Raw genomic sequence first — 22499 nt, 5'->3', positions numbered from 1 at the left:
TTCAAATTGAGGAAAGACAGATGTAGGATAGACGTGCGGAAATTTGCCTTTAGCCAGCGAGTGGTTGGTTGGTGGAACAGACTTCTATCCCTTGTCGTGGAAGTTGATAGCCTAAATAAGTTTAAGGCTCAGCTGGATAGGTATTTTGAACGAACAGAGGGGTGAAGTGGAAGTGGTTTTTTTTTTTTTTTTTTTTTTGGCTGATGCTGCATAAGCTTGCTTTCTTGCATCAAATGCCTCTACTAATGCTAATGCTAGTTTCAAGATCTACAATGTTAATTATGGGAAAAAGATGTATGGATTAGTGAAGAATGAGAGGGACGGGGAGGAACAACATTACCTGTATAATGAAACAGGAAAAGTAATTACATATGAGGAAGATATGAGAGAGAGAGAGAGAGAGAGAGAGAGATATCAAGAAGAGAAGTGGAGGCTGCAATGGAAAAGATGAAAGAAGTTAAATTACCAGGGTGGATGATTTGTTTGTTTGTTTGTTTGTTATTTGGAGCATTAGCAACTAAGGCCATATTGCTCCGGGATATGCGGTGGTCATTCCCTGACCTTTCCGCAACCTCCATATTTGGTGGTGATGGGCTCAAACCCCAGTCTAATCAAGAAGCGTGTGCTATGCACTGCTGCCCCTTCCCACCTGGCTACGGAGGCCCCTACCAGGGTGGATGAAGTAACTACAGTAACAATAAGATGTACTGCTACAGGGTTACATGTGAATGGTCAAAGAATTTTTAGCTCATGAGAACAGAGAAGTTTATTGGAAATTTTTACTGTCTTTTTGATTAATTAACATATTAAATTGTGTTTGACAAATAGTTTAATAGTCTTAGTCATGTTTGTTAGCTTATTTTTAAATTTAGCTAGTGATTTTGTAAATTATGATTTATTCGTACTGCTATTGTATCAGTGTTTTTGCACAAATATAATAATACATAACTAGTAGTGTTGGCCAAAAATAATAAAATAAAAAAGAGTTTACATAAAAATAAAAAAGTTACATGGCCCTTTAGGTCTGCCAGGCATTATACATCCTGAGGACACTCTTAAGGGAAATCATTTTTTCACAGGAATAGGATTCAATACCAACTATTGCTAAGTAGGCTTGCATAAAGTGATGTTATACCACTGTCATTCCTATGTTATTACCAGGTAGCTTGCACTTGAAATTAAGTTTCCCTATATCATATTTTTACTCTATATCATAGGGATTCCTGTTTCAGATCCTTCATGATTTGTATGTACCTATGGTACCGTTGGACCTTTTTTTTTGTTTTGTTAGGATACAGTTTTACTCTTAGTCCAGATGTTATTATAGTTATAAGATAGATGATGCATTTTTGTGTCTGTAATTTAGCTTAAACACACCAATGTACAAAGTACCAGGAATCTATATACATACATTGAAGAAGTAATAAAACTCACCCACTCTCAGCATGAAATTGGTGTAGGACTTCTCATTCATGTCAGCTAAACGATCCTTCATGGCAAATACCAGTTCAACTAATGTGCTGATTTGCTGTGCCGCTAATTGGTCATCATCATCCTGGAAACAGAAACTGAATGAATCAGTAATATGTACCATTATTCCAGAATAGACATACTAGACAGCTGCTTGTTAACAAAAGTAGCTGCCAAGCCCTTTCATGATGACATTTGGGCCAACTGAGACTTGTGTTTACATTTATGCTTCAGAAAAGCACTGGTTCTAAGCAGTGACATTAACAAGAGGAATGGGATTCATTACAATATGGTTTTGGGTTAGCTTCATCGTAGTGAATTCATGTCATAACAATAAAACTACTGACAAAATAAAATTCCAGTACCTAATTTTTTGGGAATTAATTAATTATAATAAAAGATTAAATAATATTGCACCACACATAAATTTTTAAAGGCAAATAGATGACTGAGTTTGTTGAAACAGTGGGAAGAAAACTGTACAAAAATATTCCATTGACTCAAATGGTTGGACTGTTGTCTAAATGGTTTTTTGGGAACTGCTAAGTCGAACCTTATTTACTGATTTGAAATTACTGTTTTTCTCTAACATTTGATTTAAAATTAGTAGTGTAGTATTTATTTGTAATTCCCTGATTAATTTTGTGTATTTATTCTTTACTTGGCCCTTGTAATTGCTTAAAACCACATTCAACTTCTGCCGGCATTGTGTTGTATTAATAAGAATGTTCAAATTTTGCAGCCATTGTTTTAGTATTGATACAGGAGATATTTGAAGGTTTCTACATAGCTTTGTAGCAGTGCAATCAGTATTAGAAGAGGCTTATAAACAGGAATGTACTGGAGCTGGCTAGCACAAGTCGATTGTTCAATTTTCAAGAATTTTGTGAGCCGCTTGTTAATTAAACCGACAATGGCTATAAACTGTAGAGCAGCACATACTTCAATCCACAATGGCTATCAGCATTTGGGTGATAAGATGGTGACATGGAAAATTCAGCCAAGGCTTATTTCGGCACCCTTTGTGCTTCCTTTCCCTCAACTCCTTCCTTACATGGTAGCCTGTGTAGGGATTATTTCCGCTAGGAATTTTACAGGAATAAACATCCACTTAATTTTGCCTAGGCTACTTCTTCATAACATAATGACATTCCCATGCTTGATGTCTGTTGAAAATTTCACGTTTCTAGAATTGTTGTGAACATCATAACGTCATTGCCCTAAGAAAAGCAGCCCAAGTAAATTTAAGTGGATATGCACTGATACATAGTGTAATGGAATTCATTTAATTTTGAGGTGTCTTAATTCTCACAAAGGGAGAAACTGCTGTGTAGTTTACAAAGAGGGTGGGGGTTGTTAAAAAAGGGCAAGCTGGTTGTTAAAAATTTACCAGCACACCACTGCTTATAAATGATAATTTATACTACATACGTGTATTAATAACTTAACTTTATCACATTAATATTTGTACAGTTTTTAGTATCAGTGATTTGGCATAGATATAGTATCCCAAATATGTCACTCAAGAGTTGGAATCACATAGGTTGGCAAGAGATAGATAAATTTATTATCTGTTATAACTACTTAGAATTTACAAATGTAATGGTATAGCTTAATATATAATATAATTTAAAGTTGATAGAAGATACAAAATACATATACCATAAGCTCAACATTGTAATATATATATAGTAATACCTCAGTTAACGAATCCTCTGGTAACGAAGCTCCTTTATAACGAAGTCGGCAAAAAATGCCCTACAGCACATGCAAAAGTTTGTAGTAGGGATTTTTGACATACCTAGAACACACTTCATGATATACGGAGCAGTGGTTAATTGATATCATGCATACCTAATGTAGTTATTTTAATTTAATATATTTTATTAAATATAATTAAATAATAATTTCCCAGTATGTCACAAAAATGTAAAACCGTATCTTTAGAAACCAAAATGCAGATTATAAGGAGGACAGAAGCTGGAGAAAAGAAATGCCATGTAGCACAATCAACTTTAAAAACAATTTTAAATCAAGCTGATAAAGTTAAGCAGTTTGTGCTAAACTGTAGCGACATTACCACATCCAAATTAACACACGCACGTAGTAGCATTATAGTAAACATGGAAAAAATGTTGTGTTTGGTTAGATGATATGCCAGTCACCCAGGCAATAATTCAACCAAAAGCATTAAACTTATTTAACCATTTAAAGGCCCAGGAAGCTAAGGAAACCACTGAGACTTTTCTAGCTTCTTGCAGTTGGTTTGAGAAATTCAAAAAATGTGCAAGAATTCATAGTGTTAAACTGACAGGCGAAGCCGCAAGTGCCAATCCAGGCAGCAGCAGAATTTCCTGCACAACTGCAAGCCGTAGTAGAACAAGGAAAATACCCACAGAATTTGGTATTCAATGAATGAAAGAGGGCTATTCTGGAAATGCTTGCCTTTCATAACTTTCATCTTCCGAGATGAAAAAAAGAGCTTCAGGGTTTAAAGCAGCCAAGGACTGATTAACACTGTTTGTTGTTAGACACAAATGCATCCGGGGATATTAAGCTAAAACCAATGCTTGAAATGCATTGGTTTAGCTTAATTCTGAAATGCCTTGAGCTACGAAAGGATTCTCAAAACCTAATTTGCTGGTAATATGGAAATCGAATAGAAAGGCCTGGGTGACAATGGACTTGTTTACCAATTGGTTTGTCAACTATTTTTGTCTTGCTGTCTGATGTTATTGTGACTGAAATAATTTCAAACCCAAGACACTTTTGCTACTGAACAATGCACCAGGTCATCCTTCAAATCTTGGCTCACTTCAAACATGCATTCCTGTTGAAGTGCTGTTTCTCCCACCAAACACAACTTTGCTGCTACAACCAATGGATCCGGGATGCACTTTTAGCTAACTGATTATGGCTAATGATGAAACACAACAGTTGATCAATGATTTATGGAAAAATTACAACATTATGAAAGCAATCAGCAATATCAAAGAAGCCTGGGATGAAGTGACAGATCAGTGTGTTAATGGTGTTTGGTGACAAATATGGCCCAATGTTCTTACAGAACGTGAAATTCGTGCAATTAGCACAGAAGTTATTCGAATGGCACACACACACAATGGGCTTTGCAGAAGTCAACAAGTGACATTCAGGTTTTATTAAGTAGCCATGGTGAGACATTAACAAATGAGGAACTCCAAGAGTTAACGGAGCAAGAAGTAAACAGTTCAGAAAACGAAGAAGAGGTTCCCCCAAAGAGGATATTAACAACAGAGACCTTGTCTTATCGTTTAAATGCCTTAAATGTCTTATCAGAAAATGATCCCGATTTTCAACACAGCTGCATTGTGAAGAGACCCATTTTAAATGCTTTAACTTGTTATAGCAAGATGCTACATGATCGTATGGAAAAAAGCAAGACAGTTGACCCTAGATGCATTTTTGAAAAAGTCATCGGGAGTACTAGTGTTGTTTTGTGTTATTTTTCATAATAGATTTTAAGTTTACTATTTTACTTGACTCTTGTGAAATTTTCTTTAATATTTTATATATAATATGTATGTTCTCCATTTCAAATAAATTTATTTTGAACAATTTGTACCCCTTTTTTAGTGTAGGAACATATCCACATTCCTGCTATGGTATTTCTACCTCCAATAACGAAGTTTCTTATAATGAACTAAAGTACTGGAATGTACCTACTTTGTTAAGTGAGGTATTACTGTTCAATAACATAAACTTCATAGTACGACCGGTGCATAGTGTTATTCTGCATTAGGATATATTGATGTTTGCAGAGATATCAGGAACAAGACATGATACTGTTAAGGGGGATATTTTTGTGTGAGCTTGATGTAAAGAGCATGAGGATACTAGATGCCAACTCAGCATTTTTATGGGCCTTTATGAGAGCCTGAAGAACAGGGTGGATGCCCTCAAAGAATTTAAATGGGGGAGAGGAGCATCAATCTCTCAACTGCCCATATCAATGCAAGCTCTGATCATAAAACCCTACCATAAGAATTGCCACTGCTTCTAAGTTTGTGGAAAGCAAAACAGATTGGAACTTCTGGTTGCCCACAAGGATGGCAACTCCTCCATAGGCAGGCCCATCCCCAGTTGTCTCCTTATATATGCTTGTAGTATAGCCAATTCTGCTGTAACGCACATTTTCACAATGTGAATTTGCTCCAGCGCGACTGATATATTAGGGAACAATGCGAGTATAATGCGATTTTTGCGTTGGCTCACACCCACCACAGAGCCCAAATGGGACACCAGGGCTACCCAGACACTATACCCACACTGCTGCCAGCCTGAATCCTGTCCCTTGGATCATGAGGGTAGGTGCATGGAATTGAGATATTTGACCCTTGCAGGCGAACTTACGAACCAATTGATCCTGACTGAGCCATCCGGGACTGCCCATCTTGTTGAAGCAACCAAAGTGGTGTACTGAAGCTGGGCCCCTTAACCACCAGGATCCACCTTTCTGAATCTCCATGAGTTTTAGCGCATGGCAAACACTCCAGATTCCTATGGAACCTAGGTTTTGGGGGTTGGATTCCAATGATGATAACTGGAGGACCAGCAGCATCACTGGAAAGTCCCCATGTCAAGGAGGAGCCAGCTCTACATGGCAAATAAATCGAACAGACTGCTAATAAAATCCTAACCATAAGGCAAATTGCTACCACTTCTAAATGGAAAGCAAGCAGTACAGGTTGGAATGGGGTCTAGTTGCCTGCAAGGATGGCAACTCCTCCAGGGGCAGGCCAATCCCCAGTTCTATACTTACATATGATAGTAATATTATGAAAGGAAGTGTTTTCATTTGCCTTGAAATATGGTTCCTGCAAGCAAAAGCAAGCTGAGTCATGCTTGTACGGGATGACCTTTATGTCTTCAGTATTTTGCCGGAATCCACAGCAATTCCTCTGTACGAATTTACCCATTATTTTGGCTTGATGATCCATCAGGTGACTACTGTCAAAGTGCTGAGGGCTTACTTTTCTAAGTCTTGGATTTATCTCTTTTGGGGAAATATGGCACTGTCTTGTGTCCATTTCTTCCTCCACAAGGAGTTCCACAACTATTTCATCAGGTACCTCCTTCACCTCAACATTCATTTTTTCTTCAGAACTAGGAGGTACAGATATAGGAGTGGCAGCTGACTAATTCCTTTGTTCAGGTTTTCTTGAACTTAACAGGTAGTGTGCGATAGGAGTGAATGACTATAAGTCGGATGGTCATTTTGGTCTGATTTCCAATGGAACATCATCCTACTACCTTCTGAGAGGCGCCTCCGTAGCCAGGTGAGAAGGAGCGCCTCTCAAGTCAGGTAAAGACCACCGTATATCCCCGGAGCAATATGGCCTTAGTTGGTAATGCTCCTAAAAACCAAACAACAAACAACCTTCTGAGCATAGGTAGGTTTGTTTGTATTTATAGGTTTCATGGCTTTTCTTGCTTTCTGGTACGATGTGTTCAGCTCTGCCTTAAATTTTCTTCTTTCCACCTCTGGCATGCTCACAAATAAGTAGGGTGTTCTCCTTGGCAGTTAATGAAGATGGTTTTTGTAGCTGAACATGATGTAGTTTCATGGACTTTGCAGCATATTGAGTGCATGCAAGGGCTCCACGACAGGCCATTTGTGAGCATTCATATTTCTGCCACTTAAAACATCTTAGAAGATTTGGGACATATGGATGCACCAGAAGTTGAAATAGCTCGCTTCAATTTCATTAGGAGACTAGGAGATATTGATGAATTTAACATTATTATGATGTTTCCCACCTCTATGCATGAATATTCATTTCACAGCTTCCCTCCATGGTGTTTTAATTCAAAACATTTTCTCTTCAGACACTTCCAGGATATCCCATTCAGCAGTGACACCACGGGATGAGTTAAGTTATTTATGGGCAGTAACTATGATAGGAATTCCCCCAATAGATGTGGCTTGGAGGAGCTGTTCTGAATCACTTATGGTCTCTATAAGTACGTTGCCTGAGTGAAACTGTTTGACAGATTTAGGCAAGCCTACCACCTCTTCCAAACTATTCTGAATAAAGAAGGGTTACATTTATCATAAGGGCTTCTCACTATTGGAGTGAATTATCAGAAATCAAGGTGTTGGACCCGAAATGACTCTATCTGGATAATTAACTAAGTTTTCTGATAGGGGCCATGTTGAGGCCTCAGAAAAAAGAACATTATCGGAATTCAGAGTTTTTTTTGTGTGTGTGTTTCAGTGCTCAGGCTCTCTGCGGGGCCCAAATGGGAAGCTCACTACCCAGCAAGCAATAAATGTGCTCGATGGTGCACTGCCAGTGCTATCCAGATGCTATACCTACACCACTGCCAACCTGAATCCTGCCCCTCAGACCATGAGGGTAGGGGACATTGACACGGTTGCCCTCACAGGCAAACCCACTAGCCGACTGATCTTAGCCAAGCCATCCAAGACCACCCATCTTGTCAAAGTAGGGGTCAAAGTGATATGTCAAAGCTGGGTCCCTCAACCACCATGATCCTCCTTTCCAAATTTCCAATGGTTGCAGTGCACGGTAAACACTCCAGATTCCTATGATGTTAGCCTAGAATCTAGGCTGCGGCCAATGGATTGCAGTGATGCTAATCTGGAGGACCAGCAGCATCACTGGGAGGCTCCCTCACCATGTAGAGGTGCCCACATTGAGGAGCATAAAACAAGACTGAGCTTGGCAACAAGGCACCTCAGAGGGAGGCCTGATTGAGATCTATAAGGCTCTCAGATTGGATAGTGAAGTGAATGAATGCAAAATTTTCATTGTTAAAAATGATTCCAGATCTAGGGGCCATAATTTCATATTATGGGAGAAGAGGGTTTTTGACTTGATTGTAGAAAATTCTTTTAGTCAGCATGTTGATTACCAGAACAAGTTACCTCCATGTGTAGCTAAGGCCGACAGTTCAGAGAAAATCAAAGGTCAGCTGGATTGTATTATATATAGACTAATTATGTGATACCCACCTACAGTGAGGTGAGAATCATATAATTAGTCTATTTTCTTATCTTCTTTTTTGTGCATTTAATTTATTTTTTATATCTTTATAGTTATTTTTAATTTATTTATTTGTTTTACTTTTTTAATTTTTATATATTTTATTTATTATTTATTTATTTATTTTTGCTGGTGCAGCAAATGTCTGTGGTTTCCACAGAAAATCGATTAAGTAAAACTAAAACATGAAAATACTATAGAGTCAATTAGCATGGGTGTCTAAGAATTTATTAATCACCACAAAACCATATGGATGTAATCCTCACGTCATCATTCATATGAAAGCATTCTTAACTTAACCCAGTGGTGATGGTTGTAGTGTTCACAAATGATCCTTGAAAATAACATTCCTGTGTTAGTCACTAATGAATGATTAAAAATCTTAAATTTTCTCCACCTTCAAAACTACTTACTTCAAGAGTTTATGAAGTGAATTTTTTTTTCCCCCTCCACATACAATTTATGCAAGAACCTGTCAGGTGACCAACCAGTCTTTGCAACTCCCCGACTTACTGAAATTCGACTTTACGTAAGTTTTTGTCAGCCAGTGCAAACTTAAAAAAAATTGTGGAAATGTATTTTGCATCCCGTAGTATCGTAGTATCGTAAATGGAAGTATCGTAAAAATATCATAATGTGAACCCAATAACACATTGGGGGTTTTTTTTTTTTTTTTTTGTAATTCATTCCAAGTCCTTGGAAGTTGAAATTTTCGCTATATAACTAAGCTATTTATCTCTCTAAATGGTCATATTTATAATGGAAATTGCACTACCCTTTCATTGTTATCATATGTTCCCGTTATAAGAATCAACTTTGAATGCCTTTGTGATATTTTTCTATAGCATGTTCCTGGAGATCACGACCAAAAAAACAAAAACAATTTGCACTTTCCAGTTTATTGGGCTTTTCTGTTAGCCCAATCTATTATAAACAGGTAGTAAACTTGATCCTATTTCATTTGCAATAATCCCGATAACTGGAATTGTGTGGGTTTTTATGCTATTATAGCGAAATGTGTTCCATTTCACTGAAATCTTCAATCATATAAAAACAAATTTTTCAGAAACTTCTCTTCATTCCTATTTACGTATTATAATGATGAGGGGAAAACAACCAACAGAAAGTGCAAGTGGTGGTAGTGCCAGGATACAAAACAAAATTGATTTAGAAAGTAAGATGAAAATGATTAAGAAGTACGAAGCAGGACAAAGTTTGTCATCTATTACAAGGGAATTAGGTCTTGCTGCTTCAACAGTGAATACTATTTTAAGGGACAGTGCACATATAAAATAACATGTCAAAGGATCAATGCACTTAAGATCAACAGTGATCAGGAGCATATTCAGAGGTGGGCAGAAGGGAATATGCCCCCGCTTAGACAAAAAATCGAAATTAAAGAAAAAAGAATGTAGGAGGAGTTCTTAAAAAAAAACCTGAAAACCCTTGGTCGCTATGCCCCCCCCTTATGATGATACCTGAATACGCCACTGACAGTGATCACAAAACAGCTTTCAGGTGCTATATCAAAGATGGAACAGCGATTAATAATATGAATGGAAAGATTCAGAAGTGAGTGCCCCTGAGTCTAATGGCCATTCAAGCAAAAGCAACAAGTATTTATAAAGATATTCAGGATAAGTATGGCAAACCCCAACCCAAGTTCATGGCAAGCAATGGGTGGTTTAATAGGTTCAAGCATCATGCTGATTTCCACAACGTTAAAGTATGTGGTGAAGTCGGCAGTGCCGATTCTGCAGCTACAGAGAAAGTTTGTGAAGTGTTGAAAAAAAGTAATGACAAAGGTGGCTATTCAACACAGCAAATTCTTAACGTTGATGAGACTGCTCTATACTGGAAAAAAATGCCGGATTGAACGTACATTGCCAAAGAGGAAAATACAATGTGAGGTTTCAAGGCATCAAAAGATAGGGCAATACTCTAGGGGCTAATGCAGTGGGAGATTACAGATTAAAACCACTGCTTGTGTACCATTCTGGAAATCCTCGTGCATTTAAGGGCATCAATAAAGCCACCCTACCCGTGCATTTCCGATTGAACCAGAGAGCTTGGGTAACAATATCTCTTTGAGGATTGGTTTAAATGCTGCTTCATTCCCGAGGTTGAAAAATATTGAAAAGACAAGGACGTTTCTTTCAACATTTTGCTTCTATTAGATAATGCTCCTGGACATCCTACACATCTAGATGATTTCAATTCGAACATGAGAGTCATATTTATACCGCCAAACACAACTTCACTCATCCAACCTATGGATCAGGGTGTTATTTCGAATTTAAAAGCATGCTATTTATGCACAACATTTGTTCAGGCATTGTCTGCAGTAGACAATAAGAAAAATTTAGGTTAAGAGACTTTTCAAAATCTTACAAATATTTACCATGCCATCTTAAACATTAATAATGCCTGGGCAGAAATTACTAAAAGTTGTTTAATTGGTGCATGGAAAAAAATATGCCCACGGCACATAAAAGGCTTCGAAGGATTTGAAAAAAACAAATCACATGAAGAGGTTAAGATTGTAAAGGTTGCAGAGCTACTTCAGTTGGAGGTCGATGCCAAAAACATGGAGGAGTTAATAGAGGAAGAAGAGAAGGAATTATCTAATGAAGAACTTATTGACTTGAAGGCAGCAATAGTGAAAGAAAAAAAATGCTGATGAAGCTCAAGATGAACCAAATGAGGAGCCAAGACGCTTCATCACCAGAGAGATGGCAATGGCATTTCGTGAAATTGCAATGGCGAGGTTTGAGCAGATGGATCCTGACAGCGAACGATTCTTAAAAGTTAACAGAGGGGTGAATGATATGCTTGCTTGCTACAAAGAAATCTACGATGAAAAGAAAAAAGCCACCATCCAGTCATCCATTAATATGTTCTTTCGTAAGGTTGAGCGGCCAACCCCTTCTAAATCTCCACAGCCCTCAATCTCTGCAGCGGTGTACTTATCAGCTGAAGACGTTGATTCTGGCAACAATGCTTGAGAGGTAAAACTTATTGACATTATGCCTGTCTCCTCTTTTTTTTTTTTAAATTGCATGCTTTTGTAATTTTTCCTACGCATGAGATAAAAAATCGAATAAATACAATAAATAATTCTATTCACACGTTGGTCAAACATTTCTTTTTTTATTCAAAAAATTCAGTGAGCACAGTTGCGAGTGCTGCACAAGCATGGGGGAAATTTCAACTCACGTAAAATCTGACTTACATAGCATTCCGTGGAACGCAACCCTTACGTAAGTCGGGGAGTTCCTGTATTTGGCTTTTTGCTTGAAGAGTGTGGTACAGAGAGGTTCAATGCTGCATTTGTTTGGTTACTTGTTTTTCTTTTCCCATTGGTTCAATAAACATATACAGTTTTACCCTAGTTGCAGAGGTGCATTACTAAAAAAAAAAAAAAAAAAAACAACAGTACTGGAACACTTGTACTCCAGATGACTATATGATAACACCACATCGACTGTACAGCAACTGAATCAGACTTCAGACTCGTGGTTAAAGAACAAACCTGTTCTAGCTTTCAGCTCATTGGTTAATCAAAATGCAATGTTCACACGCATCAATATCTCATTCATTGGATCTCTTTATCTAGCACATTGTACTTTAGTAAGAAACATTCAAGTTTCATTGTGAAATTTATATTTTTGTTTTTAAATAAATTTTTAAAGAAATCTGTTAATTTCAAAGATTACTATTAATATATATTTTTATTAGCAATGGGTAAAATAGATATTTCTCCCTCCCCTTTGATTATGCCATTGTTTCATAATATTAGGTGTATAAATGTAATGATTTTCTATTATGACATTTAGAAAAAAGTACCGGAACGTTGTTCTGGCCCGAATACACCACTGCCTAGTTGTGTTTTAAAGATTTATTGTTTTCACATAATAAAACCAGAAAAAAAAAAAAAAAACAGATATTCTTACATAATGGTCACAGGAAGCAAGATACATAGTTTCAAATTTCTAAATTTATTTCAAATCTGAAATAACTTTTGAAATAAACCTAAAAATGGAAATAATTAGAGAGTCTAGTACAGGGCTCCCACGCCTGGGTTTTTCCACCCAGATCTGGGTTTTTTGATTGTCATCTGGGTTGATAGGTTTTTTTTCACAAAAATATCTCTTTATCTGGGTTTTTTTCGGTAATTTTTAATTTTAAGTCAAAATTTATTTTTATTTCTTGTAAATACAATAAAATTTAATACATTTAATAACAGTTTACAATTTTCTTAATTGTATATTCTAACAATACTGATCATAATTTGTAATATCTCAAGTGCTTGTACAAAATACTACAAATTTAAAAGGATTTCAAAGTTTTCACAGGGTTCTACACTATGGATTTCGTTCGTGTTACTAACATGTATGCGCAGCCTATTGAGCAGGCAGAAGGCGGTCTTTACTGCACAGTCTTTCATGATCGTTCATGGTATTATTGCATTATTTGGTGTGATTTTTAAATTTATGCGTGTACTACATATAATGATATAATAAATTTAAATTGTAGTGACTATTTCTATTTTATGTTAATGGATTAGTGCTTTATTTTTTATTTTATAGAACATTTTTAAATAAGATAACTGCTAACTAGCCATACCCACAAATTGCCCACAATGTCTGAAACTTGTTCCCCACAGAGAAAGATGAGTAAACGGTGGTATACTCAAAATTTTAGGAATTAATGGTTAGAAGATCCAGAATTAAAGGATTGGTTGAAAGAAGACAGTAATGAAAAAGGTGTGTCTTACTGTATTTGTTGTGAAATGAAATTAAAGAATGCCAATAAATCGATTTTACTAGTGCATAAAAATACAGTTAAACATAAAAAAAGTGCAAATAGTGCTAAGACAAGTTCGACATTAGACACGTTCTTCACAAAAAGTAAACCTACAGAGAATGAAGAATTAGCAAAGGCAGAGTTAACAATTGCTGCACTAATTTCTGAGCATAATATTCCATTTGCGCAATGTGATCACCTTATAGAAGCATGTAAGAAAGAATTTCATAATAACAATATTGCAAAACAAGTTCAGATAAAGGCGACTAAAGTCTCTTATCTTATACAAGATGGCGCAGCCTATCATGAAAAAATATACATTTCTAACATATGCAGAAACAACAAGTTTTCAATGATAATAGATGAAAGTACAGATTTATCTTTATCGCAAGTTCTAGCTGTTGTTGTTAGATATTTTGATATTCAAAAACTTGATGTTGTAGATGTATTACTTGACACTGTTTGTGTCGAAAATGGTACTTCAGAAGGGCTTTATCAAGATGTAAAAGATCTTTTCATCGAAAAAAACATTCAAATAAGTAATCTCATTGGCTTTGGAAGTGATAATTGTGCCACTATGATGGGTACTAAGAGTGGGTTCCAGTCATTGCTAAAAAAGGATGTACATCAGTATTTATAATGTGATGTGTTTGCCATTCTTTTGCATTATGTGCTAGTCATTCAGTCAAGGTACTACCCATCATATCTAGAAATATTTATAAAAGATATCTCTTGTTATTTTTCCCATAGTAATAAAAGATTAAACAAGTTCAAAATGATTCAAGATGTTGTAGATACTGCTAAGCATAAAATCCCCAAATTAGCACAAACATGTTGGTTATCCTGTGGCAATGTAATAAAAATTATTATTGAGCAGTGCGATGCGTTAGTTCTTTATTTTCAGTCTCAATCAAAAATTGACAAAATCGATGGAGGGAATATTTACAATACTATGATCACCAAAGGAACCAAGCATATGTTGTTGTTTTTAGGATATGTACTGGAAAAAATAAACTGCCTGAATATTGAATTTCAATCTGAGCATTTCAGATTTCACTTACTTCATTCAATGGTTTTAATTGAGTATAAAAATATTCTTAGTTTTTTCATAAAAGAAGTCATTACTTCGTGCAAGCTGGTTGAAATTGATCCAAGCAATGCAATAAATCATAAGCCACTGAATAAAATATATTTGGGAGGCCATTGCATGGCCTTATTAAATTCAACACCACTTGGTGACAGTGAAAGCAGGTTTAAAAATTATTGTTTAAAATTTCTTGTTGAACTTTGTATGAAAATCAGAAAAAGATTTCCTCTAAATGACAATGCAATTATCACCAGTCTCAATGTTCTTGGCCCAGCAGTGATACATGATTGTGCCAAATCGCCATCCTCAATTTTCCATTTAGCAATGCAGTTCCCTCACCTTGTTTCTGAAGACAAAACAGATCTTCCAGATGATGAATGGAGATCATTTCGTTTAAATCAAGATTTAGATCTCTCTTACAAAACCATCCCTGAGTTTTGGTATCTGTTATATAATGTAAAAGATGGCTTTAATAATTCTAAATATGAGATTTTATCTAACTTTATGACCAGTCTAACTATTTTACCTCACTCTTCAGCAAGCGTAGAAAGAATCTTCTCCCAAGTAAAACATATAAAAACAAAAGCCACGAACTCCCTTAAACCAGAAACTGTGAAAGATCGACCAGTGGCAAAACAGGCGATAAATAGATCTAATCAAAATTGCTATATATGGAAACCTAAATCAGAATTGGTAAAAGAAGTCACAAAAGATAAGAAGAACATTTGAAAAAAAATGAAAGAACTTCAAAAAATAAATGTGGAGGGAACTGAATGGGATGAAAATTCTGATTACAATTAAATAAAAGATATTTATGCATGGTAAGTTTTATCTTATTTGTGTTGCTATACTATATGATGAAAACTAGGTTTTTATTGGGTTTATTTAAGTTGCAATCTAAGTTTTTTTTAAAATTAGTGAGTGGGAGCCCTGGTCTAGTATATATATATAATATGCTTTTTATATACATAGTAAGCAGAAGTATATGCACATTTGCATGTTTGAAAGCATTTTCCAGGTTAATAGACTTAAGTGTGCTTTCACGTATACTTAACAGTCTTTAACTTGCAATTCACATTCTCTTCCATTTTCCAGTTAAGTCTTTTTAATTGGAAAATAGAAAAGAATGTGAGACTGATGTGTCTATCTTATGTCTAAAATATAAAATAGACAATTTTTCTGAAAATTTCAACAGAATTATTTGTTTATTTATTTTTTTTGAAAATAAAAGGTATAAAACATAGCATGTTTTATAATTTTTATTAGAACTTAAAATACATACAATAAGTATTGCAATCCATTAAGAAAAGTTTAAATATTATAATATTATCACTATTTAAGCAGAATTCCAAAAAAAAAAAAAAGACTATTCAAATGCTTTTCAGAAATTAAAAAGAAAGTTGGCCACCTGTCAGATGACCAATCACTGTTATTGTTACATTTTGGGTGCCGCCAGTACTGAGTTAACTTTCAGCATACCTTTTCTCAAGGTGCCAAAAAGGTATAGTAATCATGATACAGAGAAAGAAGTGACAGTTGTAGGGAGGAAATTTGAGCAACTACCAAAAAAGCTTCTTCATTCTCACTACATGGTGAGGCACAACATTTTAGTCTCTGTAACACACCCACACACAATTCCATCGATGCATGTGGATGTGTACTATGGGGTACACAGTACCATACTAACATTTACCATTTTCACTATCTCATACAATGTTATATGGCAATTTGCTGCACCAAATATTCACCTTCACAATCATTGCACTGCTAATGACATGACGTACTTTTCCAGATCATGATAAACCTCTGGTGGACTGCTATTATTATTACAGGAACTCCCCGACTTATGTAAGGATTGCGTTCCCCGGAACGCTACGTAAGTCGGGGAATTTCCCATGGTTGTGCAGCACTAGCAACTGTGCTCACTGAATTGATTGAATCAAAAAAGAAATTTTCGACGAACATGTAAAGAGAATTATTTATTGTATTTATTCAATTTTTTATCTCATGCGCAGGAAAAATTACAAAAGCGTGCAATTTAAAAAAATTTCAAAATTTAAAATTACAAAAAAAGAGAGGAGACAAGCATAATGCAGTAAGTTTTACCTCTCGAGCATTGTTGCTAGAATCGATGTCTTCAGCTGATAAGTACGCCATTGCAGAGGTTGAGTGCTGTGGAGATTTAGAAGGGGTTGGCCGCTCAACCTTACGAAAGAACATATTAATGGATGACTGGATGGTGACTTTTTTCTTTTCATTGTAGATTTCTTTGTAGCAAGCAAGCATATCATTCACCCCTCTGTTAACTTTTAAGAATCATTCGCTGTCAGGATCCATCTGCTCAAACCTCGCCATTGCAATTTCACGAAATGCCATTGCCATCTCTCTGGTGATGAAGCGTCTTGGCTCCTCATTTGGTCCATCTTGAGCTTCGTCAGCATTTTCTTCTTTCACTATCACTGCCTGCAAGTCAATAAGTTCTTTGTTAGATAATTCCTTCTCTTCTTCCTCTATTAACTCCTCCATGTCTTTGGCATCAACCTCAAACTGAAGCAGCTCTGCAACCTTTACAATCTGAACCTCTTCGTGTGATTTGTCTTTTTCAAATCCTTCGAAGCCTTTTATGTGCCGTGGGCATATTTTCATCCATGCACCATTTAAATAACTTTTAGTAATTTCCACCCAGGCCTTATTAATGTTTAAGATGGCGTGGCAAATACTGTAAGAAATCCAAAAGTTTCTTAACGTAAAATTTTTCTCACTGTCTACTGCAGACAATGCCTGAACAAATGTTGTGCATAAATAGCATGCTTTTAAATTCGAAATAACACCCTGATCCATAGGTTGGATGAGTGAAGTCTTGCTTGTTTGGCGGTAGAAATATGACTCTCACGTTCGAATTGAAATCATCTAGGTATGCATAGGATGTCCAGGAGCATTATCTAATAGAAGCAAAATGTTGAAAGAAACGTCCTTGTCTTTTCAATATTTTTCAACCTCGGGAATGAAGCAGCATTTAAACCAATCCTCAAAGAGAGATACTGTTATCCATGCTCTCTGGTTCAATTGGAAATGCATGGGTAGGGTGACTTTATTGATGCCTTTAAATGCACGAGGATTTCCGGAATGGTACATAAGCAGTGGTTTTAATCTGTAATATTCCGCTGCATTAGCCCCAAGCAAGAGCATGTGGCCCAGTCTTTTGATGCCTTGAAACCTGACATTGTATTTTCCTGTTTGGCAATAAATGTTCGATCTGGCATTTTTTTCCAGTACAGAGCAGCCAACGTTAAAAATTTGCTGCATTGAATATATATTCATCAATAATCTTTTCCAACACATCACAAAATTTCTCTGCAGCTGCAGAATCGGCACTGGTGACTTCACTGCCAACTTTAACATTGTGGAAACCAATGCGATGCTTGAACCTATTAAACCACCTGTTGCTTGCCATGAACTTGAGTTGCGGTTAGCCATATTTATCCTTAATATCTTTATAAATACTTGTTGCTTTTGCTTGAATGGTCATTAGACTCAGGGGCACTCGCTTCTGCATCTGATTTTTGATCCATACTATTAACAGCTGTTCCATCTTCGATATAGCACCTGAACACTGTTGATCTTAAGTGAGTTGATCCTTTGACATGTTACTTTATACACGCATTGTCCTTTAAAAATAGTATTCACTGTTGAAGCAACGAGACCTAATTCTCTTGCAATAGATGACAAACTTTGTTCTATTTCCTACTTCTTAATCATTTTAGTCTTCATTTCTAAATCAATTTTGTTTTGTTTCCTGGCACCACCACCACTTGCACTTTCCACTGGTTGCTTTCCCTTCATCATTGTAATACGTAAATAGGAATAAAGAGAAGTTTCTGAAAATTTGTTTTTTATATGATTGAAGATTTCGGTGAAGGGGAATGCATTTCACCATAATACCGTAATGTAAAAACCCACAGAATTCAAGTTATCGGGATTATCTCAAATACAATGGGATCAAGTTTACTACCCGTTTATAATTAGATGCACTAACAGAAAAGCCCAATAAATCGGAAAGTGCAAATTGTTTTTATTGTTTTTTGGTCGTGACTTCCAGAAACGTGCTTTAGAAAAACATCACAAAGGTGTTCAAAATTGATTCTTATAACGGGAACATATGATAACGATGAAAGGGTAGTGCAATTTCCATTATAAATATGACCTTTTAGAGATATAAATAGTTCAGTAATATAGCAAAATTTTCAACTTCCAAGGACTTAGAATGAATTACAAAAAAAAAACAATTTTTTATTGGGATATTTTCACGATAGCTCCATTGATTCCTACGGGATGTAAAATACATTTCCACGATTTCTGTAAGTTTGCACCAGCCAGCAAAACATTACGTAAAGTCGAATTTCCGTAAGTCAAGTATTACGTAAGTCGGGGAGTTCCTGTATTGTTGCTCTTATTTATTTCTCCCTGATTGGGGTATTCTACTCCGTGACGGGTACTGCTACCAAGTACACAAGGTAGTTGTAATGTCTGGTGTTACTGTTGGCCGAGGAACTCTGACTATCCTCCAGGTGTTCAGAACTGCAACTTTCTGGAGTTCCTTGTAGGTGTTCTCTGGAAGACCTATCGCTGCTATTCTGCTATGTAGGGTCTTTGGCACCATACCAGTGGTTGTCACGATAATTGGGATGGTTGTTACTGCTTGCATATGCCACATCTCCCTGACCTCGTGTCTCAGGTACGTGTACTTCCCAATTTTTTCCTCATGAGTTTTCTGGACGTTGCTAGTGTTGGGCATCGCTATGTCAATCAGGTAGATAGCCTTTTCCATCTTGTCCACAAGGGTTATGTCTGGTCTGTTGTGCGGGATGGTCTTATCCGTTATTATGGCACAGTCCCAGTACAGCTTATAGGTTGGGGTCTCTAGTACTGCCTGGGGTTCGTACTTGTAGTATGCTACACTTTCCTTGGTCAACTGGTATTTCCTCGCTAGCTTCTGATGTATTATCCTGGCTATCTAGTCGTGTCTATGAGTGTACTCAGTCTGGGTGATCAACTTGCACTCCACGTTGATGTGTTGGATCGTTTCTGAGGACAGGTGGCATTGTTGACATGTGTCATCTGACATTCCGGACTCCTCTGCGATGTATTTTCTATAGTTTCTGGTGTTGATTACCTGGTCTTGGATGGCCAGCGTGAATCCTTCAGTCTCGGGGAAGAGCATCCTGCTTGTGAGCCATGCATTGGGAGCATCGTTATTGATGTGATCTTGATGGAGGTCATTGTAGTGTCTGCCATGGATTGTCTTCTTTGCCCATCTTTCTAGCTTCTTTTCTTGTGCCATCTGGGCGGGAGGGGTTCCACGCTTAGGTTGAGTGGGGTATACCACTTATCTATCTTCCTTATGGCCTGGTGGAGTGGTGCTGTGTTGTTCTCGAAGTAATCCTTCAGGTTAACAATTGCTGTTTTCTGTTGCTCTATCAGATCCCTTCCTCCCTCTTTCCGAGCTATTGTTAGTCTCTCCACTGCTGACTTCAGGTGGTGTTGGCGGCTCTTGGTCATCATTGTCCTTGTCTTTCGGATGATATTCTCTAGCTCGGTGTTAGTCCAATCTATGATCCCAAAGGAGTATAGGTGTTTATGGCTTTAACTGTGTTCCCTCCATTCAATTTTGCTTTCAGCAGGGCTCTGAGTCTCTGATGATATTTTTCGGTCAGGCACTTCTTGATTTCCTTGTGCTCTAACTGCTGAGCCTGCATCATAGGTATTTTTAGGTCTCTCCTTCTGTCATAGCTTCGGTCTCTTTACCAGTCAGCAACTGGTAGTTTTGGCTGACTAAATTTTCCTGGTGTAGTGCATGGGTCTTGCATTTGTCTAGACCAAATTCCATTCTGATGTCCTTGCTGAATTCTTCGTTGATCTGGAGTAGTTGTTGGAGATGCTTCTCGGTTGCCACATAGAGCTTGATATCATCCATGTACATCAGGTGGGTGAGGTGTGTACAGGTTCTTTCTTCCTTCTTTGAGGTTATATCCATACTTTCTGCCGTTAAGCATGGTGGATAGTGGGTTGAGTGCTAGACAGAACCACAGTGGGCTCAGAGCATCTCCTTGAAAGATTCCTCTTCTGATGGGGATTAGTCTGGTTGTTATGTTTTTGACCTTAATATGGTACTCCATTTCACCATTGTTGCTCGTAGGAAGTTTTTCACTATCGGATTGACCTTGTAGATCTTCAAGGTCTCTATCAGCCGGCTATGAGGTACGGAGTCAAAGGCCTTGCGGTAATCGATGTAGGCCATGTATAGGTTTCGGTGCTTCTTGTAGGCTTGCTCCATAACTGCAGCATCTACATCGTTGGGAGGCAGGTGATTGGCCCGTATTTCACTGGGTTTTTTGTATCTTCATCTTTAGGCTTCAGATATATGACTCCTTCAGTGAAAAACTTCGGGATTGTCTCTGGGTGCCTTATCATTTGAGTAAACTGCTCTGCTAGGTGCTTCTGTGTGCAAGTGAGCTTCTTGTACCAGTAATTGCGGATGTTATCAATTCCTGGGGTTCGCCAGTTGTGGGTGTTCCTGATCGACTGTTTTACTTCTTCTCGAATCTTCCACTCTCTCATCTCTTGTACGTCCTTGGTTTTCTTCCGTTCTACTTCTATCCAGGGGGCTCAGCTGTTATGTCTTACTTCATTGCTCCAGATATTTCCCCAGAACTCCTCGATCGTCTTCTTCTCAGGTGGTACATTTCCTGTTTTCTCATCTTCTCCCAGTTTCCTGAAGAAGGCTCTTTGGTCCTCATCAAAGATTCGGTTGTTTATTTTCCTCTGGGAACTCTCTTTCTATCAGCATAGTCTCTTGAGTGCAAGGAGGTTCTGCTTCAGTGTGCCCAAGTATTCTTCAATACACTGAAGCAGAACCGCAGAGCCACATTCACTGATTTCATGTTTGCTGTGGACGCTGTCTTTCTTGAGGATGCTGTTCACCTTTCCAATCAATTTCTTACTTCTATTATCCTGTTGGTACTGGGTCAACTGACCTATCTTGACTCTTAATTCTTCTATTTTCTGCTGAAGTCTTCTTTCCCAAGCTGGCAGTTCCTTCTGTTTTTGGTCCTTCTGCTGCTGGTCTCTCGTTTCTTTTCCATTAATCCTAGTAGCTGCTATGGCAGCACAGTATACGGCTGTGTGGATAGCCTCTAGTGTTTTACCATTGTTGTCGAGGTAATGTGGTATTATTTGCCGATCGCGGTTATTTGGCCTCTGCTAAGGTATCACACGGGTTCTTGTGGGGTCCATTCCTTCCAAACCTGTTAGAGCCTTCTTCCACTCTTCTTCTATTCTGAATATCATGACTTTGTCTCTTTCCACTTCGGCTACTCTGGGTTGTATTTCTTCTTCTTGCTCTTTCTCCTCTGGTTCCGTAGTATGCTGTTGCTCCTCTGGTTCTATATTGACCATATTCTTTGTTCTTTATAGTTGATTGCTCACATCCTGCTTGATTTTTTCCGAGATGGCAGGAGCTATTAGGTTCTTTGTGACGATGGTCCTTCTTTGGTCCGCTAATCGCTGTTTGGTAACCTGAATATCTGGGTATCATTCCAACCACTTGGTATGTATTTGCAACCTGTACATTGTCATATCGGTCTCTAGACTGGTTATTTCATAGTATGCTTGCATGATGTATGTATTTATTTCGATACTCCACTTCATGTGTTGCCGTCTTCTTCCTTCCTGGGTGGTCACTAGTTGTTGTTGGGTTTTTTTGGCGCAAGAGCTACTTTCGCCATATTGCGCCTGTTCCTGTGGAGAGACACTGTACCAATTAATAAAAAGTTTATATGAGCATAAATATATTAATCTGTTTTAGATAGTGGAAAATCTCAGGTAAATTGTAGTTGTCCCCAATAATATGTCTAATTTGAAGAGGTTTGTTTAAATTACATAGGGATCAGAATGATGTGGTTCTGGCATACTGATAGTGAGTGCGCTCTATAAGAATATGCTTTACGGTTAGTGGTGAATCACAGTGGCGGATTATTTCCTGGCAATAAATATTGATGTGTAAGATGAGTATTATCTATACGTCCTCT

The 22499-nt window shown here is 37.3% G+C and overlaps 1 protein-coding gene across 1 annotated transcript in view; it reads right to left on the bottom strand.

Annotated features, from left to right (window-relative positions):
• The window catches only part of LOC150079454 (adenylate cyclase type 1-like), a 317266-nt gene that overhangs the window by 46386 nt on the left and 248381 nt on the right, over positions 1–22499 (bottom strand). Inside the window, exon 19 of the mRNA XM_090383372.1 lies at positions 1435–1555. Within this exon, the coding sequence (XP_090239498.1) occupies positions 1435–1555 (121 nt within the window). The remainder of the gene's footprint in view (positions 1–1434; positions 1556–22499) is intronic.

This window comes from Mastigoproctus giganteus, chromosome 10 (assembly GCF_048544385.1).
Source record: "Mastigoproctus giganteus isolate SK-2022 chromosome 10, ASM4854438v1, whole genome shotgun sequence".
NCBI lineage: Eukaryota > Metazoa > Arthropoda > Arachnida > Uropygi > Thelyphonidae > Mastigoproctus > Mastigoproctus giganteus.
This window is presented reverse-complemented; position numbering and strand designations above follow the sequence as displayed.